Source organism: Heloderma suspectum, chromosome 10 (genome assembly GCF_057233095.1).
Source record: "Heloderma suspectum isolate Gila_16-S chromosome 10, 16-S_ref, whole genome shotgun sequence".
In the NCBI taxonomy this organism is placed as follows: domain Eukaryota; kingdom Metazoa; phylum Chordata; class Lepidosauria; order Squamata; family Helodermatidae; genus Heloderma; species Heloderma suspectum.
Window position 1 is genome coordinate 34489274 of NC_139467.1, and position 21598 is coordinate 34510871.

Below are 21598 nucleotides of genomic sequence, written 5' to 3' on the forward strand. Positions count from 1 at the left end.
GTGGAGGATACTGCCCCATTGCCAGCCCAGCGTCGAAGAAAAATCCAGCTGCCAGTCCAGTCAGCTTTTCTACATGGAATGGGAGGGGGCATCAGGCAGCAAAATGTCTCAGGCTGGCCCTGGGTCAGAGTTAGGCAACGTGGTGCCCACAAACACCAATGTACCCTTGGACACCTTTCTGGAAGCCCACCAAGGTGCCCTGTCCCTCCATTTTTAATTTTATTTTTAAATAAAGTAACCATTTTCTTACCAGCAGCTGGGATGGCTTCAAAGCAAAGTGAGGGCTTCCAGCCACTGCCATCTTTATTTCCCATAAATGCCTCTTAGCTGCACCTCTGCCTTATGCGCTGTCATTTGGACAGGTTACTTGTCCTTTGTGATTAGCCACACCTCTCATGGCAGCCATTTTGTGGTGGTGCCCAGGATAGTTGTCTCAAATTGCTAGCTGTGCCCACGGGCCCAAAAGGGTTGCCTGCTTTTGGTTTAAGGTGCTGTGTATTACTTGCTACTTGACTCATACCCTATTGACAACTGATTAGGTTTTTCAGCTTGTCACGGAGCATCTTCCTATATTGTTAGACAGTTAATTTTACTCCCTCTGGTTGCTTCACTCCTGCTACTTTAGATCGTGGCCATCAGGCATTTCTTGAAAGAAGGATTGTAAAGGACATCAGCCTTGGCAAGCCCTTGTGTAAATTTAAACCAGGCTTTGCTTTCAACATGTCATTATGGACCCTGTATATATATACCCCGGACTCACGTACGCTCTGTCTTCTCTGGTTTCTCCTCCTCACCCTTTAGGGAAAAGCTTTACATTGACAATTACGGTCTTCACAAACCCCACCCAGGTTGCTACATATCACCGTGCCATCAAAGTGACCGTCGATGGACCACGGGAGCCGAGAAGTAAGTTGGGTCTCCTCTTTCGGAGCAGGCATGCATAGCCAGCAACGGTCCTCCTGTGAATGCCTTGTGTACATGGCCTTTCAGTGCGAGGATGAGGCCAGGCTTGGCCTCATCTGATTTGGATGGATGCCACAGTGTGGCACAGCAGTTGGCATGGGTACTTTGCATGGGTAACATGTAAACGCGCCTCTCGTTGCGGGCACTTCTGAGACCAGTAGGGGCAGTGCCATTTGCAAGTTTCGGAGGGCCCTGCGGCATGACATCCTCCATGGGCCCCCTCCCTGAGCGAGTCGACCTTCTCATTGCCATTGTCATCTGCTGCTTTTGCTCCTCATCGCTTTCCTCATCACTTGCTTGCCTGGCAGGCAGAGAGCCAGGGAGCCAGTAGTCAGCGGCATCTCCTGCTCCTCCTTCTCACCACCACTGCTGCCTGCGCCAGAGCAAGAGGCAGGGGAACAAGCAGGCTGCAGTGGTGAACAGGAGGAGCAAGCTGCATTTCAGGTCATGTTTAGGTTTGAGAAGTGTAAATTTGGTAAGTTTGCACTGAAATGCGAACCAAATGCATGTCTTACCCATCTCCAATCTAACATCGGCATGCTAAAAGTCCTGAATCCTGTCACTGTCAAATAATTCCATAGGTGGGACAGATTTCTCTAAAATCCTATACATGTTAGCGCTAGTGTTTGCAATTAGCAGAACCAAGTGATAACATTCTTTTTCCCGGGTACCATTTCAGGTTGGATGTATATACAGTATATGTGTGTGTCAGGGAGGGCAGGGAGCTGCATGTTTGAATGCTTGTGCACACATGCACTCTCTCTCACACAATCAATCTCTCTGCATGTAGAAATCTAGCCTGTCAGAGAGAAGTGTTTAGCCTAATGTTTCCTTTCAGGAGCTACTTTTCTATGTGCAAGGAACAGGGGGAACATCGAAAGATGCTATTTTGTGCCATTAACAGCATAGAGCACAGAGCAGGAGGAAACTGCTTCACTGTCAGGGTGGAAACTGAGCCGATAGAACCCCAGAACAGTTCTGATTCTGAGGAGGATCAGCAATCCGTAGGAAAGGAGCCAGCTCATCCCTCACAGGCGCAGCAGCTGGCAGATATTCCTCCTGCCGGCATTCCTGAGATAGATAGTGATCCTAGCAGTGAGAAAGTGTGGGAATGGGGCTTGCTAGACGCTCGATGCAGACGCAGGGAGCGACGAGAGATAGAGGGCGCGGAAAGGAGGTGTAGCGCCCGTTTGGCGTGCAAGCAGCAGCCGCCTCCCATGGACCCAAGGGAAAGAGGGAGGATCTCTCCCAAGCCCATAAGTTCAGGGTCTTCAAGTGACTCTCCTTCAAACGGGGATCAACTGCCTACTCGGAGTATAGGCTACTCTGCTGTTCCTTGCTTAGTCGCTGGTGATTAGCATCTGAAAGAGTCATTAAGTTGTAAAAGGATTAAAGCCTTGAAAAGAATCCTTTCGTCTGTGTCTTGAGTTGGCTATTGGAGTCTACTGAAAGAGGCCGCTAGGGCACTCCTGACATTCACCTGCTTAATGTCAGGAGGAGCAACTCCAGGGGTCTCTTGTCTGTGGGCCCTTGCTGGGGTGTGGGCCCTTGGCCGGTGCCTGACCATACCTACCCTTAACGCCGGCCCTGAGTGTCAGTGTCCCTGACACAGTTCTGTGCCAGTGCGGGGAGTCCTGATTTGATCCATATGACTCATGCACTTGGCACATTGCTGATGGTGATGTGTGAGCCAACCAATGACAGGGGAAGCCATCTGGTGTTGGAGGCCCGTCTGCACAGTACACACATAAGCTGGGTTAGAGAGGAACGTATGATGGGGAAGGAACAAAAGTGTGATAGGTAGGGTGGGCTTAAGGTTGCAGTGGAGGGCGCTGCAAATCAGTGTGAAAGGGCAACACCTTAATACGTTACACATTCAAGTGTTCAAATGCTCATTGTTCATTCCAGTGTCTTTGCTGTCATTGGCCAGAACACTGGAAGCTGGGGAGCAAGCTGGATTCCTAATTCCTGTCCAGAGGAAGGCGTCAGCCTAGCCTTCCCGCTGACCTGCTAGTTTTCTACATGCATGGAGCTGCATTCCTACACACACACACACACACACACACACACACACGTTGAAGAGCATTCAAACATAACAGTCCCTCCCCTACTTATGGCCTGCAATGGTACAGTCCAAAAAGGGTTTTACCATTGGATTCTGCTGATGCTAGATGAACCTGCCACTGCCTTATAGGTTTGTGAGGACATTAATACCTTGAAAATCAACATGCAGATTGGGTGTTAGATGCCACAAATCCCGTCCCTCCCCCCCCCTTCCACACACCATTTAAATCTCACTCCCAGATATGATAATAACTTCCAGAATTTCAGAACCTTCAGGCCAAACTAGGTGAGACTCCAGCAGACGTGCAGTCGGCATCCTGATGGCTTTTTACTGGGAATGCAGCTGTGGATGGTGCAGTGAAGTGTGTGTGTGTGTGTGTGTGTGTGAAATCCGTTTGTTTTATGACTGTTTTCTAAAATGCAACATTCTGAGCTGCCCTCAGTGTTTCTTTAGAAGCAGAAAGGTGGAATAACAATAACCACTGGAATTGAGTCAGGGAAAGGGATATTTAACCCTTTGCTTTCAGGGCCATTTTCTCCAATCAAGGGGCCGACCCTACCATTAGGCAACAGATATTGGGTGTCATGAACGGGCAGCAAATTGTTAGTTATTTAATTGGTTTGTATTGTATTTTTACTGCCAAGGGGAGGTGTTTGTGGGATGTTCTTCCTCATGTCATGTGCCAAGTTAACTTGCCCTGCTTTTGGTGATACACACCTTGACATGGGTGGGAGAGGGCCAACATTTGCTGCTGTGCCTCAAGCCAGAAAATGTCTTGGGCCAGCCCTGCCCAATCAAAGTTACATCCCTCACAACTGCTTTTCTCCCTAAGCAGAAAAAGATTCTGAGCCCCTATATCTTTTCCCCAAAGGGAGAAGAAAGGAGCTGAGGCAAGGAGGTAAGACTGGGAAATCAGCGTGAGGGGAAAGGGTTAAGCACAGCTTCCTGAGGCACCTGTGCTCTGATCAAATCCAGACCACCACCCTACCCTGTAGTAGCATTAAAGTATTTTTGAAAAAGGCGATTGTGAGACCCTCTATTTGTGTCTCATCTCATCATGAGGGAGAAATTTGTTTGGTTCACAATACACAGTTGTGAACCAGCACGCACACCAAAACATGGTCATCTTTCAAAATCTGCACTTCTTTGGATTTTGCAATCGAGTTCTCCAATACAAAAACGCATACAAAAATGTGTATATTAGTGAAAGTAGGGTTGAAAATGCAATATATTAGGAGAATTGCTTGCCATAAATGTGTATATTCGGCATCATCGCATTAAAAATGCACATATTAGGAGAAATGTGCACAACCATGCATACTGATTTTCATGCAAACTTTAGAATATAAAAATCTCAGTTCAGGATCAACCAACCTGAAGATTGGAAAAATGGGAAATTGGGAGAAACTGAAACTGACCGATCCATCCATCCCTTGACAGAGCAACTGGACAGAATTCTGCCTTCGTGGTGTTCTTTAAATCTCCATAAGTAAAAGGGCTACAGATTTACTGTTGTTATTTGGGGGCAGGATTTAAATGAAAGCTGGACATTCAGAGAAGGAACTTGGAATATTCTCAAGCCGCCCAGCCCCCAGGCTTTCTCTCCCTTTCTGTTATTGACAGCTCTCTGTTATTAAACTGTGTATCAAACCTGTGGTACACAGTCAGGTTACTGGGATGTTAGCGCAGTTCAGAATGTTTGTCCACTGCTCCCTCTTTCCATGTTCTGACTTCAGGGCATACGGTAGGTGATGGGCATACAGTCTGAAAGCTTTCCCATTCCAGACAGGATTCCAAAACTTGCTGGGATCCCAGCCCATTTGAGCAGGAGTATGCTGGCTTCAGTGTGGTGTGGTTTACTTTTTTCCCCATGAACCTCCCCCATGGCCCAACAGTGTGCTTTCAATGTACAAAGCAAGAGTGCATCCTGAACATAACTCAGCTGTGATAAGCGAGCCAGCATGGTGTAGTGGTTAGAGTGCTGGACTGGGACTCCGGAGACCCAGGTTCTAGCCCCCACTCGGCCATGAAACTCATGGGGTGACTTTGGGCCAGTCACTGACTCTCAGCCTAACCCACCTCGCAGGGTTGTTGTAAGGATTGGAGAGGAGGGGGAGGAGGAGGCTCATGTAAGCCATGTTGGGTTCGTTGGTGGAAAAAAGACAGGATATAAATGTGAACATTAAATAAATAAACCAACCAACAAACAAGTGCTCCTGTGTAGAGATGGGGGAGAAATTCATTCGGCTCACATTTTAATGCGAATGTACCTAATTTTGCACTTTCAAACCAATTATGCGGTTTGAAACTCGGTTATCCTTCAAAATTTGCCCTTCTCCCAATGTTGCAATAGAGTTCTCAAATAATAATTTTTAAAAGATGCATGCAAAAATGCTCCCATTAGGGGAAAGCACACAAATATGTGTATATTCCTGAAAGCAATGTTCAAAATGAATTATATTAGAAAGATTGCTTGCAAAAATGTGTATATTAGACCAAATTGCATATGAACATGCATGTACTAGGAAAAATGCATACAAGTTTTCATGTGAACTTAAAAAAAAAACCTCTCCAAGTTCGAGATGAGTTGAATTTAAGATTAGAATAATTCTCACAAAGTTTGGGAAGAACCCAGTCTAAGATTGGAAAAATGGCAAACTGAGAGCAACTGAAATTCACAGATTTGTCCATCCCTACTCCTGAGTAGTGTTACACTCACACTACTCCACAGAGCGGTGTGAAGTTCCAAGGACACAGTGCTTACCCAGTTTGGTTTCCTGTGGGAGGAAGTCACAGGAGGCTTATTGGTGGTTTGTAATGTTTGTGTTTATTTACACACACTTATTTTATTTATACAAAAATGGGTATCCCGCTTTTCCCTTCCATAAAAGGAGTGGCTTCGTCAGTGGAGGCTGGTGGCTCCGATGTCAGTGGGTGGTGAATCCACTCCGGGTTTCAGTCAGAGCCAGTCAGAACTCTAGAAGAGCTCTCCAAGTCATAAAGCATTATCAGCTCCTTTAGAGTTCTGACTGGCTCTGACTGAAACCCGGAGCAGATTCACCACCCCACTGACATCGGAGCCACCAGCCTCCACTGGGCTTCTTTTAAAAAATCCCAGCAGCCAATAGGCTGTCAGGCTTCCCTTGGAATCCTTCTGCCAGTGGTCCGCCTTTGGACACCGTGCCTACCCCTGCGTTAGAATACTTAGCATAATTGTTAACATCGGCCCAGATGCAGTGGTGAATCATCCTCAACTCCTCTTCTTCTGCATTTCAACACAGGACGGAAATTAAAGATCTACTTGATAGGCTGATGAGCTGCTGTGTGTGGGATTCGCCTGTTCGAATCACATGAGTTTCTGGCAGTTTAAGCTTGTGGGCGACCCATCATTGTGTTGGTATCTTCATGTGCCAAAAGAATCCCCCCCCCCCGTTTCTTTGGCTTCTCTTTACACTCTGAGATTTTGCAACTGGCATTAGAACTTGGCCTTTGAGAGGCTGCAACTGCCACACCCTGTCAACAAGAGAATCAAAAGTCTTCTGGCTGCAGTTGGCAGGTCCAGTTCGCACATGCATGTATAATGCTGGCTACACTTCTCACCAGCGGATTCCACAGCCCTTGTTTGCTTGCAGCTGGATATGCAAACTGCGCTCTGCCGAAAAGCCCTGTGCACTTTTCAGCTGAGACGGAACTTTGGCCTGTGACGTTTGATGCACGAAGGGGTGGATCGTTCACACAAGCAAAGCAAGGCCTGATGCCTGCAGTTGTCCAGTGCAGAACATCCATGCCTGAATGTCCTTTTACAGAGGACAGCCCTCTGTTTGAAGGGCTGCCCTGTCGAATTCCAGTTTAAAGATAAAGAACCATCAGAACTCCCGCCCATCAACAGGTAGTACCTAGCGCACAGCTCACCTGGTCACAGTCTTCCGCACTAGGGTGAGGGAGCGTATTTCTATTTAAATTGTAATCATAGTTTCTAAATTTGCATCTATGCCTATAAATTAGCCTGTGCAAATGTCATGCTAATGAATGCCCTCTTCTGTCCTCTTTTTTGGTGATGCATTTCCTCCTTTTTGGAGATTGTGAAGTGGCCACCATAGCTGCAGGAGCCAACAAGTGCTTGACATGCATGTGCATATTTGGCATCTGAGAACCATCTACCCAGCCTCCTAGAGGGATAGAAACTTGGCAATGCCCTCACCTTCTGGTCGGAGGCCGGCATTGTCAGGCACCCGCCAAGGCCCACAAGCCCCCCCAGCCCACCTGACTCCCAGCCCTGCTTCTTCTCATCCTCCTTAATTGCTCCCTGTTAACCAGCCTCTTCCAAGAACGTGAGCAGGGATAAGAGGAAGGAGAAGGAGGAGCAGCTGCCACTTGATATCATGTGCTGTGTCACTATTTAAATTATAATACTTTCTAAATTTGCATCTATTCTTGCAAATCAGCATATGCACATTTTAGGCAAATCGGTGTCTTTTTTGTCCTCCTTTTTGGTGATGCATGTCCTCTTTCTGCTGATTCATAAGTGTGCCATCCTAGCGAATGGACCAGCCCAGGAGAACCATGCTTTCTAGAGCTGAATGTGGTGGGATTCCTCAGAACAGGAAGTCTGTTCTCCATCCCAAATGGTGTCTGAGAATGTCAGCTTGAACTTACTAGATCTCATGGCGGGGGAGCAAAGCAACTAAAAATGTACTGGATTTTATTCTATGTTACTGCTGAACACAACATCAGAAAACACACACACACTTCCAGCTTCTTGCCCTTCTGTTTTGACCTCAATCCCTCACTCCATCATAAATATTCCATAAATCCCAGCCTTTTTGCCCAGCCACTAATAATAATATCATTTACCTAGTGCTTCCCCTCTTTAGCCCACATGGAGATATATTCCAGCATTCATAATCATTTCTTCCATTTAGCATTTATATGGCATTTGTTGAGCATCCACACCACTTCACATACCTCAGCACCGACAACCTTGTAAGGTAGCATACTGTAATGACCCTCATATTGTAGTTGGGGATGAGGCGGAGAGAAGAGAGGCATGCCTCCAGCCACATCTTCCCTGCCAAGTGTCTTCCAATGTTGCCAACTTTTGAACAGGGCCCCTGTGGCTGTCCCTTCTTAACAGCAATTCGATCTGCAGTAAGAAGCATGTGACCCTGTTGTAAGATCCACGCCATGAACAGCTTCACTTCCTGATTTTTGGCATAGCAAACCCCTGTTAAAGGCAGAGGAACTAGCCAGGCTATTCTCCCACCCCCCAGCCAGTTGGCAAGCCTAGTGTCTTGAGAACTTTAGTTACTGGGCGGATTAGAAATGTTAATAGTAATTCTTCTCACACTGCCATCTCCGAGGTTAGCGATCATTACAGCTGTTTTTGTTTTTGATGCCGCTGCTCTGAATAGTTGTATAGAAGTACAGCTGAACCATTCCCCCCAATTCTTTAACCATGATGTTCTTCCTATTGATCTTTTTCCTTCCATTTTCCCTTGTAAAACGAGTTGGAGTACGGCATGTTTTTCGCCTCGGATAATATGGCCGAGGTATTGTAACTTTCTTCTTTCTATGGTCTTTACCAATTCTGTGTGTTTGCTTACTCTGCGTAGTACGTTCTCGTGCGTTACTCCATCAGTCCATGGCATTTTCAGCGTGAGTCAATATATCCACATTTTGAAGGATTTGATTTTCCTCAGATTGTTCTTTTTAAGTATCCAAACCTCCACTCCGTAAAATAATATTGAGAACATGTAGCATCCTACCATCCGAATCCTTACTGCAAGATTTAGGTCCTGATCTAGGTAGCAGCAGCAGCAATAATAATAATAACAATAATAGTAATAATCATAATCATAATAATAGTGTCTGCCTATCCAGCAGCTCTTAAAGCAGTGGTGGCTGGTGGCTCTGATGTCAGTGTGGCGGAGAATCTCCTCCAGGTTTCAATCAGAACTCTAAAAGAGCTCTCTAAGGTGCTTCACACCTTGGATAGCTCTATTAGAGTTCTGACGGGTTCTGGCTGAAGCCCAGAGTGGAGAAACGCTCCACTGACATCAGAGCTACCAGCCTCCACTGTCTTAAAGCTGACCAGAGTCCTGCTCGGAAGGGGGGGAGTTTGACAGCCCAAGGCCAGCCCAACCTAAAGGCAAACTGAGCCACTGCCAGGGTGCCCAAATACTGAGAATGTTTGTCTCCACTTTGTAAAAGCCTTGGAGAAAAGAAGCCATTGCCTGCACTTCAGAATCCATCCCCTTTTTTTATGCATGCTTAGCTGACAGCTGACATCTGTGCCCAGCTTATCTGAGGTTAGTGTTATTTCTGGCAGGAATGGGGGATGTGAGCTCCGTGCACCTGCACGAGCCCTAGTCCCAGCCATCGGCCACAGCAAAAGCAGTTGAGGGAGCTTGCTTCCCTCCTCCCTGCCAGCAGAAACCCTTGAAAGAACTTTGTGACTAAAACGAGTGCCTGTGTATTTTAGTTTTCCTCCTCCTTCCCAATTCCTTTTCTTTTCATGCCGTGTCTTTTCGGTTGTAAGCCTGCAGACTGGGACTGTCTCATTATGTATCTTTGTAAGCCACTTTTTCAGCTGAAGAGTGGGGTAATTTTACTTTAAAATAACAAGTATTTAGTCCCGATTAACATACGTAAAGCATATCAGCGTGGTATTTAAATTGCTGAATTCAAAACAAAACAAGGCAATAGCACCCCAGTATCAACACTTGATGATTTATTGTGCTGTTCTTATGCTGAACAGGATAACTTCAGTTTGTGAGACCTTAATGATATCAAGCAGGATAAGAATGTTTTAAATAAATAAATAACTCCGTCTGTCTCTTTTTACCAGGAACAGACCTTATTTTTTTATGTCCCTGGCAAAATCACAGTCTTTGTTTTGTCCCTAGTTTTTGCCTTTGGGGGGAAGAATTTGGTTTGGTTTGGGATTTTTTTATAAGAATGTACCAGAATTCACAATTCTCTCCATAAACAGGACTGAACGGACTTGAGATTTAAAAAAATTCAGATGTCGTAGAAAGCAAAATCGACAGATTCGCCCATCTAGGCAGAGAGGGCTTTCAGTGGCGGAGTCTGGTAGCTCTGATGTCACAGGGGCAGTGAATCTGCTCTAGATTTCAGTCTGAACCAGTCAGAACTCTAAAGGAGCGATCCAAGGTACAGCGCACCTTGGCTAGCTTTGAGTACTTCGAGTACCTTAGCTCTGAGTACTTAGCTTTGAGTACTTCGCTCTTCAAAGTCTGGTTTTGAATCCTTGTGTCTTCAGCTATGCTTGTGGCGCTGAATTAGGTTCCCACCTCTTTTGGTCTGACAGGCTCCTCATCTTTAACAGCGACATGGCAGGCAGGCACATCGTGATCCTCTCTATGCTGGGAATCACTGTACTGACTGAACTTGGCCAGTGCAGATGGGCGAGTCTTTCATTGGGTTCGTTCTTTAGTTACCAACATTCTCAAATTTCTTCATACACAGAATGGAAAGAACTTGAGTTTTATAAAAATACGAATGGGGGAGAAAGTGACACTGACAGCTTGTCTGTCTCTGCTTTTCATCTGTAAAATGCTGGCGGGGATGTGGCAAGAGACATAAGTGTGTGTGTGTGTGTGTGTGTGTAGGAGGGAAATTCACATTTTGCCCAGGGCAGCAGAAAGCCATGGCCCAATCTTGGGAGTCTGTACATGAGCCAAGGATGCTCCTTGCACGCTCTTTCCTCTGTCCATCCCCCACCCCTTCCTGCTCTCCTTAGCCACTGTGCCCAGCTTGCCAAACCAGCCCTGGCTCCGTAACCCTCCCAAGTGCACCTTGTTAAATAACAGAGAGGAAACGGGTGGGGTTGCCAAAGGCGGGGTGAGTTAGCCAAGCAGCAGCTCCTGTCTCGGTGATGAAAGTGGGAAGGATCCAGGTGGCCACATCTGATTAAAAAGCTGACTGGGCTTTAAAAAAAAAAAAAACCTGCAATCAGTCCATTAATCAGTTAATTGCACTGATTAATTGATTTATCTTTTAGTTTCCTCCTCCACTTTGAAGGGAGTCTTTTACAAATGTGGAGAGCTAGGGAGGCCAGGTGTCCTACTTTACAGAGGACAGGCCTCTGTTTGAAGGGCCCCTCTACTTGAAGGCCTGTCCAGTCCAAGTCCAGTTCAAAGATAAAGACCCGCAAGAGGGGAACCTAAGGTTGCCCATTAGTGCTCAGCACCCAGACAGCAGACTTAACAGGCACACAGCTCACCTGGTCAGGCTTCCCCAACTATGGTGAGAGGCGCTGCATTTCTATTGAAATTATAGCTATTGGGTAGCATCTGACGGTGCCGCTCCACCTCCATTGCCCCGTTGTGCTTGCAGGACCCGCCACTAGGGATGTCAGAGAATTCCGCCACGGATCTCGGTGAGGCCAAATGCCAGTGCATTCAGCCCCCCGAAATCCGTGGCGGAACGAAGCCCCCCCTCCTCCCCACCCCGCGAAAGGCGTGCGAAATGGGACACCTACCTGCTGCCATTCGCGCTGACTTGCGAATGGTGGCCACGGCCACCATTCGCTTCATCACTATAGCCATGATAGGCTACAGTTAATAGTGTATTAACTGTAGCCTATCACAGCCATTATATATGCCATTTGTGTCCCTGCGGAAGCCGTGATAGGCTGCATAAGTATTTACGTAGCCTATCACGGCCAAAAAAAGGGAACGCAAATGGCGGTGGCTATGGCGGCCGCCATTTGCGTTCCCTTTTTGCGTAGCCGCCGCCATTTGCATTCACTGTTGTTGTTTTTGCCATGATAGGCTACGTAAATATTTAGGTAGCCTATCACGGCAAAATACAGGGACGCAAATGGCGGCGGCTACGGCCGCCGCCATTTGCGTCCCTGCAGGCTGCCCAGTGGCCGGATGTCCGGCTGCGGGCAGCCCTGGCCGGCGGCTCCGCAGAATCTCCGCGGAGCGGAGCTGGCCGAAGAGAATTTCAGGGGGAGGGATGGAGCGCCTCCCCCGCACCGCAAATGTCACCCTTCAAAAAGGTAAGTGACTTTCGTACATCCCTACCCGCCACTCACACAACGGGGCGTTGCCGCTTCTAAAATAACCCTGGAAGCTAGCATGTCTGCTCGACTCCAGAGCGGGACAGGTCAGTGGAGCTCCCTTCTGCAAGCTACGTTGTAGCCTTTCCAGCACCAGGTGAAGACCTTTTATTTTCCCCAGGGTTTTAGCATTTGAGCTTTCTAGACCATTAGCTCTGCTGTTTTAAATTTGTAACTGTATTTTAAATCTCCGCATCGCTGCTAGCTTTTATGCAGGCTGTATCTTTATACTGTAATTTTCATGCTTTTATATTTTATATTGTTTTAGGCTGTACTTGTGGTTTCAATTTTTGTGAACCGGCCAGAGAGCTTTGGCTATGGGGCAGTACAGAAATGTAATAAAAAATAAAAATAAAAGCTCCACTGACCTGCCCCCTTCTGGAAACAAGCATTTCCACTCGTTAAGGGTTATTTTTAGACCCGTTGCATGAGCACACGGGCACATTAGGATACTACCCATTCTTTCTAAATTTGCCTCTATCCTTCTATATTACCACCTGCCATTTTTATGGAAATCCGAATCCTATTTTGTCCTCTTTTCAGGTGATCCTTTTCCTCTTTAGGGGGTGATGCATAAGTGACTGCACTGGTGATGGATGGTAGGACGCTAAGTCTGACAACTTCGAGGCGGCCAAGTGGATTTGTGGTTTAGTGTTTGTGTGATTTGCAGGAACTGGGTTCAGGTCCCACCACAGTCTGGCTTTGTATATTTAGATGAGCATCAAAAATGGTTGAACTGTAAACAAGAAATGTAATGTGTGAAATGCACACATCACGCAGGTATGTTTGTCACACAGCAAAGATTGGCTGCAGCGCTTGGGGGCAAACTTCGGTTTGCTACCACAGAATGTGTGGAATGACTTTTGGCCCACTTCACCCCCTCTGCATTGAAATGTAATGTGTGAATGAGGCCAGTCAGTGCTTTGAAACTTGTTAGGGTGTCAGGAGTAGCTGGAGCTCTCTGTGTCCTCACGACAAACATGGGGACAAGTCACCATCTCTCTTGCCTCTATTTCGTGCTTGTAAAATGGGAACAGGTGGCTTTTGAAAGCATGAATGAGATTCAGAACTTTCATTTTTAAAGGCAAAAAATCAAGTTTCTAGCCCTTATGGGTGGAAAGAAAAAGCTGGAAATCACATGGGTACTGAAATCTCCAAAGTGAGTGGTTGGAGAGATGGCACTTCAGTGCACTACACTTTGTCTGCCCCATCCCTGCCCTAAGAGTCTAGCAACACCCAAACACCATTTGCTTCCCTGCTAATATATTTCTGCATCTTGCCAAAATATCCCACCATCATAAAGATCTCTGTCTTGGAAGCAAAGTGAAAGCATGTGTGAGGGTGGCATGCATATTTGCATAAGTTTAGTTCATGTGGGCCTCCCAAGTTTCAGTTACAACTTACATTGCTGCAGATTTTTGTTTTAAAAATTGGAAGATGGTAGCACAGAACACTACAGCCCCACTTTTATCCTTATTGCAATATGCCGCTTGTCTTTTCAGTTGATGAGACTGAAATGCACACATTGCTTTCTCTTTAAATCTGTGATAATATTGATTCTGTTGATCCATTACAGGGGTGTTAAAGCTCACACTCGCAGCCCAAATTGGGCCAGGCCAGAGTTCTCCAGATGACCCGGTCCAATCCCCTTTCCCCTGACTTTCATTTGGTAGTTTTTCAGGTTTGGGGCAGTCCGTCCCCCCCCCCCCGCTTTCTAAAAGGTTGAAATGCCTCTCCTAAGGCTTACAGGCAGTAAGTGCTTTAAGCTAATATCCTGGCATGCCCTCCCACCACTGGAATGTGGCCTCCGAAAGCTTTTCTGAAATTGAATTAGGCCCTCTGGCTTCTTTTCCTTGATGAGGCACACAGCGGCAGACTGCATGCTCAGGTTCTGCGTAGGGATGTAGATTTTGTAAACTCCATTGCGCCTGCATTTTGCGAATTGTGAGGCGCCTTTCATTTCATCATCCGCTCATTAATAGAATTGGATTTTTTCCAATTTCCCAAATTTGCGCAAATCCGGATTTGCACAAATTCACATTTGCACAAATTTGCATTTACAAAAATATACAAGTCCCCCCAGATGCACAAATTCCCCCCCCCCGTGCATTTTCATGCTTTAGCCTATGGGGGAAATGTGCATTTTTGGCCAGTCATTTCATGTCATTTAGTCATTTTCTTCTATGGCTAAATTTGCGTAAATTTAGGGAAAGCCAGTCCGCTGCAGAATCTGTGGGTCAGATTCATAGAAATCTGAACTCATTTGATTCCATTGTGGATTTCTCCGACATCCCTAGTTCTGTACCAGTTAAAAGGATCATGGAGCAAAGGATTTGAGAGACCTCTCTCTGCCTGAGACCCATAGGAATGGAGCCAGCTGCCTTATCCTGAGTCAGAACATTGGTTCCCCTAGCTCAGTACTGTCGACACTGACTGTCAGCCCTACCTGGAGATGTCAGGGATTGAACCAGGGACCTTCTGCATGCAAAGCAGGGGCTCTGCCACTGAGCTACAGCCCCTCCCACTGCCAGGCCAAGCAGACGGTGCTGGACTAGATGGACAAATAGTCCACCCTGGTCTAAGGCAGTTCCTGATGCTCTTGATGCTTGTGGCCAAGTGCCGGGATGTGGCCACACTTTTTGCACAGCAGCCATTCATTGCAAGGAGGCTTGCACAGGAAATCATCGGGGGGGGGGATTTCTTCCTCATGATGTTCCTTCCCAGGAGGAAACACCTCGTAGCTTTTTGGTCTGAGGCACCAAGGTTTCCTGCTCCCCCCACTCTGTCTGGCCACAAGGCAGAAGAATCCCCCTCTCCTCCACCCCTCTCACACACCCTGCTGGATGAAGGAGGCCTGCCTGGCCTGGGAGCTCCAGCTGCTGTGCCTCCCATCCCATGGGAGATGGGGAAGTTTAAACTTCCCCATCTCCGTACTCTGAGACCAAGAGAAAGGGGAGAGCAAGGATGGGGGAGAAATTAATTCAGTTTGCATTTTAATGTGAACTTATCCTGTCTTGCACTTTTCAACCCAATACCCGAACTGAAACTCAGTTAACCTTTGAAATTCGCATTTCTCCAAATTTTTGCAATGGAGTTCTGCTATCAAAAAATGCATACCATAATGTGCACGTTAGAGGCAAAATGCACACAAAAATGCATATATTAGTGCAAGCAACATTCAAGAATGTATCATATTAGGTAAAGTGCGTCCCAGAAACAGTGTTTATATTGAGCAAAATGTGTGCATATTAAGCACATTTAATATTTTATAGAGAAATAACAGGAGAAATGCGCACCAAAAATGTGTACAGATTGTCATGCAAACTTTTAAAATTCTCAAAGTTCAGAACAAACTGAACTTCAGGTTGGGAAAATTCTCAAATGTGATGAACCAAACAGAAGACTGGAAAAATGAGACAGTGAGAGAAACCGAAATTGACTGATTTGCTCACCCCTAGGAAGAAATGAGAGTGTCTGACTGTGTCTCAGTGTGGGGAAAGAGTGTGTGTGAGGGAAGTGTGTGTGTTTGAGAATGCGGTGAGGAGAACAGCTGTGCATGTGTGTTCATGCACATGCACTCACACAGGTGTTGCTCCCAGTCTGTCTCTCACTGCTGCATGCGGCCCTCCGGGGCAAAACGTTGAGGACAACACTGAACTAGTTGGACCAACAAGATTGACTCGGTATATAAGGCAGTTTCAAATGTTCCTACATGCAGCTATTAGTGGTAGGGAGGTACGGATTTTGTTTAATCCGTTCCGTCTGTGTTTCGCGGACTGTCAGGCGTCTTTCGTTATGTCATCTGTTTAGTGATGGAACTGAATTCCCCATCACTTCGGAAAAGTCTGCAAAAATGTCTGCCACAATTTACATAACTTTTGCTGGCAAGTAACATTTTGCGTATTTTTCTTAGCTCAGCATACAGTCCATGAGAACAGAGCACGCGCACACAAAATTGCTATGTAGCAGAGGCTAAGAGAGATCAGAGATGTACAAAATGCTCTTGCTGTTGTTGATTTTAAATGGCATATATATTAGCGTATTTTCCACCAATGTTCATATTTTTGGACGGCTAAATTTGCATTCAGTTCTGGAAAGTAAAAAGCCAGTTTGTAAGTTTGCATGACTCAGAAGATGCCCGTCTGCTGCTCAGTCCGCAGGTTAGATTTATAGACATCCAGAGTTATTTGAATCGATTTTGGGTCTCTCCCAAATCCCTGATCAGTGGGACTAGAGCTGCTGGTGGTGAATCTGTTCAGTACACCTCTGTTCCGGGCTCAGAGGCCAGGTGTGTTGCTGCCCTCTTCTGGGGAGAATGACAGGCCTGCAGGAAGTTTTGTGTGGCTGTGGCTTTGGAGCTCAAGGTGCTTGTCTCGGAACATTGTGGCCACCTTTTTTTTCCTGGCCATGCTCCTGTGCCTTAGGCCGCAGCCCGACACTCAGGTGATTTTTCCCACCTGGCATAAATGTAGATGGGGCAACGCTTTGTCTGCTTAACAACTGTATGTCAGGCTAACTGCAAGGATAGGAGAAGCTGTAGGAGACAGGCCAGGAAAAATGACAGCAGGGTGGCCAGAGGGCACCTCCTGACCAGTTTTTCTGCAAAGCCACATGCTGCACAAGCTCGTCCATCTTGCCCAATGAATGCGGCAGCCTCATTCCCTCCTGGGCTGATGGTGATCAAGGTGATAGTTTTTATTCATTTCTACCCCGCCTGTTAAGACAAGCCCTCACAAGGAGGCTTACAGTAGGAAAAGAAAAGGGAAAGGGAAAAAATTAAAAGCACTGCAATAATTGAATAAGTAACATCTAAGAAAAACAGTGTCCAATAAAATTATGTATAAGGGGCCAATAGGGATGTCAGAGAAATCCGCAACAGAACCAAATGGGCTTGGATTTTATGAATCCACCCAGCAGATCCCACAGCAGACCAGCTTTTCCTGAGTCGTGGGGGCTTGTGGACTGTTTTTTTTACTTTCTGGAATTGTATGCAAATTTTGTTGTAGAAAAATACCCCCCCCCCCGGCCAAAAATGTGCATTTCCCCCATAGGCTAAAGCATGGAAATGCACATTTTGGGGGAAATCGCACATTTTCGCACATGCAAATTTGCACAGATTCGATGGGCAGATGATGGAGCAAAAGGCGCCAGACAGTCTGCGAAACACAGATGGGACAGATTTTACACAATGCCTACATCCCTAGGGGCCAACAACAACAATCAATAAAATGCTTGGCTGATTTTTTAAAAAGTCTTGAGGCTTTACCGCTTAAAGGCCACAAGAGAGGGGGCCAACAGAGTTTGCAATGGGGGGTTTCACAATTGTGGGGCCACCACTGAAAAGGCCCTGTCCCTGATAGCTGCCAACCAGATCTTAGGGCCCAGGCAGCTTCATAAGGATAGGGTTGCTCAGGCAAAAGGGAAGGATGTAAGGTTGACAAGTATTTTCTCCCATCTATGACTTTTTATCTACTGTCTCACAGGTAGAAATTCAGCAGGTGAAGCTTTCCCATACTGCTGCATGCTGGGAAAAGCTGTGCCTATTGAATTTCTGCTTCTTGCATAGGCTTATTAGGAGCCCTTAGAACTTGCAGCCCTGTGATTTCATATCCCATTTTTAAAGGAAAAGAGCTTCATTTATTTAACATCCTTTTCCCCACTCTTTCTCATTGCTCAAGACAAAAGTGCTATTAGCATCACCCCCACACACACGCAAAACCTGGGAATACAACCTTTGCTGAACATGGGAAGGAGATCTGCTTCTCTCCCACTCTTCCTGTTATATGACCAGGGAGTGTGATGATTGTTCCTAATGTGGCCCAGTGCAGATGAATGCTACCCAGTCACCTAAACATGGTTAGAATGGGAACTCCCCATGTGCTCACACAGCTCTCCCTCCTACAGGTGAATTCCCCCCTTCCTTTTATTTTTGGAGCTACTCATGGTACAGTGTTAGCATCTGTCCTAGTGTTTTCACTAACCATAGTTATTGGAGTCAACCATGGTTCTTTATTATTTTATTTAAAATTATTTTTAGGTTCATGAAAATCCCAGTGCAGATACAATATTAACAATTTTAGTGGTGAAAAGGGAAGGGAATTGGGATTTGAATACAAGGGGGAGGAGTGTATAGTCCTGTGGGGCACTCCTAATCTAACCATGGTTAGGAAAGTGGGCTGCATTGGTCTCATTTAGATGTAACGCTAAACCATAATTCGGCACTGCAGAAATTATCCTTGGTGAACCATAGGCTTGCGTGCTCCCCCATCCTCTCTCCTCTTCTAGCACAGCCACAAGGAAGACATCAGAAGCATTTGCTTCCATTTTCAACTAACTACAGTTCATTGATATGTCCATACCAGAAACTGCAGTTAGTTTTAACTACGGTTTCTCCAAACAAGCTAGGATCATGAACCATGGCTTGTACTTGGCTTATTCCAGGGGCCACATCTGGCCTGCCTAGTGTCCCAATCCAGCCCTCCATTATGGCCACACCCCTTTCCCAGGCCTGACCCATCCCCCCCCCAGTCACTGATCATGTGGTGGTTTCTTGGCTTTTCTGCCTTTTTCCCCATTCTAAAGGGTTGAAATGCCTCTCCTAAGGCTTAGCTACTGCCAGTAAGAACTTTAAGCCAAAGTATGCTGCTATGTTGGGCCCACCCCCTTTGCCTCCACCTCTTTTGCCATTGGCTCCGCCCACCACTGCAATGCGGCCCCTGAGAGCTTCTCTGAAATGGAATTTGGTCCTCAGGCTGAAAGAGGTTTTGCACCCCTGGCTTATTTGGACAACCCAGAGTTAAAATTAAACACATGTTGTCCAGATTCAGACATAACAGCAAACTCTGATGGGTTTAAAGCAGGACGGAAAGTCCGTCAGTCTTCTCCTGGCTGTGCCAGATGAGGAGAAGAGAGCACAGAGCCCAGCCTCTTCCCCATCACGCCAAGCAACAGTTTAGTGTTGCATCCAAGCGAGGCCATTATTGGCCCAGGGAGGGCCGGAGAAATGAAAGGTGTTGTTTGCAGGCATGTAAGCCGAGTAAAGAGGAGCAAGGAGAAATTACCCTGAAATATCTCCTGTTTACTGTTAAAGCAACTCTGGGAATAAAGTCTGTTTTTAATGTTTACTGTTGCACTTGGAAAACCTGATTAATGTGGATGTTTTCCCTCCAGCAAGATTTTTTTTAATATGAGGAGACAAACAGGCAGGCTTCTGTTCTGCAGAAATGAACAAAATGATCCCACTAAGTTGTGTGTGTGCGTGCGCGCGTGTGTGTGTGTGTGTGTGCAACACACACGCATGTGTGTGTTTCTTCCCCTTTTCCTTCTGGGGCAAGGCCCCTTTGGATATATATCACTCATCCCATGCTAATTTAGATTAGGCGATTGTGATATTGTTTCAATGTGGCAAATTCCTCCTGGTTTATTACTCCCCACAAACACACACACACTGCTTACGAATGACGTGCAGAACTCTGCTGAGATATTTTCATCTGTCTTATCAAATGCCTTCAACTTCCATTGAAATTCCTCAGAAGCTTCTCCTACGGATGTTGGAGAAATCTGCAACAGAATCAAACGAGTTTAGATTTCTATGAATCCAACCCACAGTGGATTCCACAGCAGACCGGCTTTTCCTGAGTCGCACAGATTCTGTGGACTTGCGGACCTGTTTTTTTACTTTCTGGAATGCTACACAAATTTAGTCATAGAAAAATATGTAAAATAAAAAAACACTGGCCAAAAATGCACATTTCCCCATAGGCTAAAGCATGAAAATGCAGATGGGGGGATTTGTGCTTTTGGGAAGATTGTGCATTTAGGGGGACTGTACATTTTCACAAAAGCAAATTTGTGCAAATGCAAATTTGCACAAATTTGGGAAATTGGAAAAAAAATCCGATTCCGTCAACGACCAGACAATGGAACAGAAGGTACCTGACAACCCACAAAACACAGACAGAATGGATTTTACAAAGTCCATTCATCCCCAGTTTCTCTCAAGCAGGATGCTCCAAATTTACTTCTGAATTCTGCGAAATTTGCTGACAACTTTTATCCATACTCCCCAAGGTGCAGAGTTTCTCCGCCAGCCCCAGAGTCCCAGGCAGATGTCACTCAAGCTGTGTTCTGGATGTCAGCTGTTTCCTGCAGGTTCCAGTAGAGAGGACCACAAGTGGGAACAGAAACAAAATTTTGCGGCATGGAGTACTCCGGTTCAGCCAGCCTGCCAGACATGACCCTGTTCTGGAGACTCCATTCCATTTGCCCTCCTCCACAGCCAGCCCCAGGAAGAGCAGCCATTCCTCCTAGCACCACGAAGTCCCCCACTGCCCTCCCATCCCCACTGTTATCTCCCATTTCAGACTGGAGATAACAGTGGGGATTCCTCCAGGGGGCGGGGCTTGGAGATAAGCTGCCTGTTAGCCCCAGCTAGCATGGCCAATGCCCAGGAATCTTGGAAGTTGTAGTCCAAAATGTCTGGAAGGCACCAGGCTAAGGGAGGTGCCCTAGAAGATCTCAATCAGGCGGGGAGTTTCCACAATAAGAGCAAGCTCCCACTGCAAACGTTCATCCTCCAACTTGTAGAGGGTGATGGGAACGGTGATGGAAGGGGCAGATCTAGCACACTCATTCCCATTCTCCCTCACGCAATTCTAATTGAACGTGGGATTAGAATGCTCGAAGAGGGCTAAGAACTCTACCTCCTCTTCCCCAAGCTGTTTCTCTGCCAGTGTTAATACTGTGATGGGTATTGCATTCCAAAACCTGGGAAGAGATTCCCAGCTATCAAGGGACATTAGCATGATTTTGTTAAATCCCTGGGGGGAGGTGGTGCTCATTCTTGGCGATCAAGACAATCTAACTCACTATACTACTATTGAACTAGTTGGTTGCACCAATACTATGACTGCTGATTTGTGTAGATAAGATTGATTGATTGATTGATTAATGCTCTCTAACAAACATTACAGCTGATAGTGTATTGATATGATAAGTGGGTGTTGGTTCTGTGGTTTTGTCTTGTTCTCTTCCACTCATTCCATTAGCTGGTCTTTGCCTAACCTGCTTCCAAACATCACAACCAGCCTCTGATTGGGATTCTGCAGTGCAAATGTTCTTCCCGAAAAGGTGTTTCTACTTGCCACTCCCACTGACAAATAAACAGTGGGCTTTGTCCTCCTGCATATTATACTTATTTGAGCTGCATAAATTAATCCCTTGAAGATTAAGGTTCTTGATTTATTATGTGGTCACAGACCCATCGCCTTGAGGGTTAAAGCTGCGTAAATCTCATTGAAATCAATGGGACTTGATCTCAGACAAGCGTGTATGTGCAGGATCAAAAGGGCACACAATGGTTTCTCAGAGAGAGAGAGAATTCTCTGAAGCTGAAAGGAATCTGTTTTAAACAGCTCAGATCCGAATCAGTGGTGCACTTCAGAAATTCTGGCCTCTGGCCTCAGTGCTCTGATGACAGCTTT

At 46.2% G+C, this 21598-nt stretch overlaps 1 protein-coding gene across 1 annotated transcript in view; it reads left to right on the forward strand.

Moving 5' to 3' along the window:
* RUNX3 (RUNX family transcription factor 3) overlaps positions 1-21598 on the forward strand; it is a 199252-nt gene that overhangs the window by 109226 nt on the left and 68428 nt on the right. The window contains exon 5 of the mRNA XM_084815882.1: positions 802-906. Coding sequence (XP_084672008.1) covers positions 802-906 — 105 coding nt within the window. The remainder of the gene's footprint in view (positions 1-801; positions 907-21598) is intronic.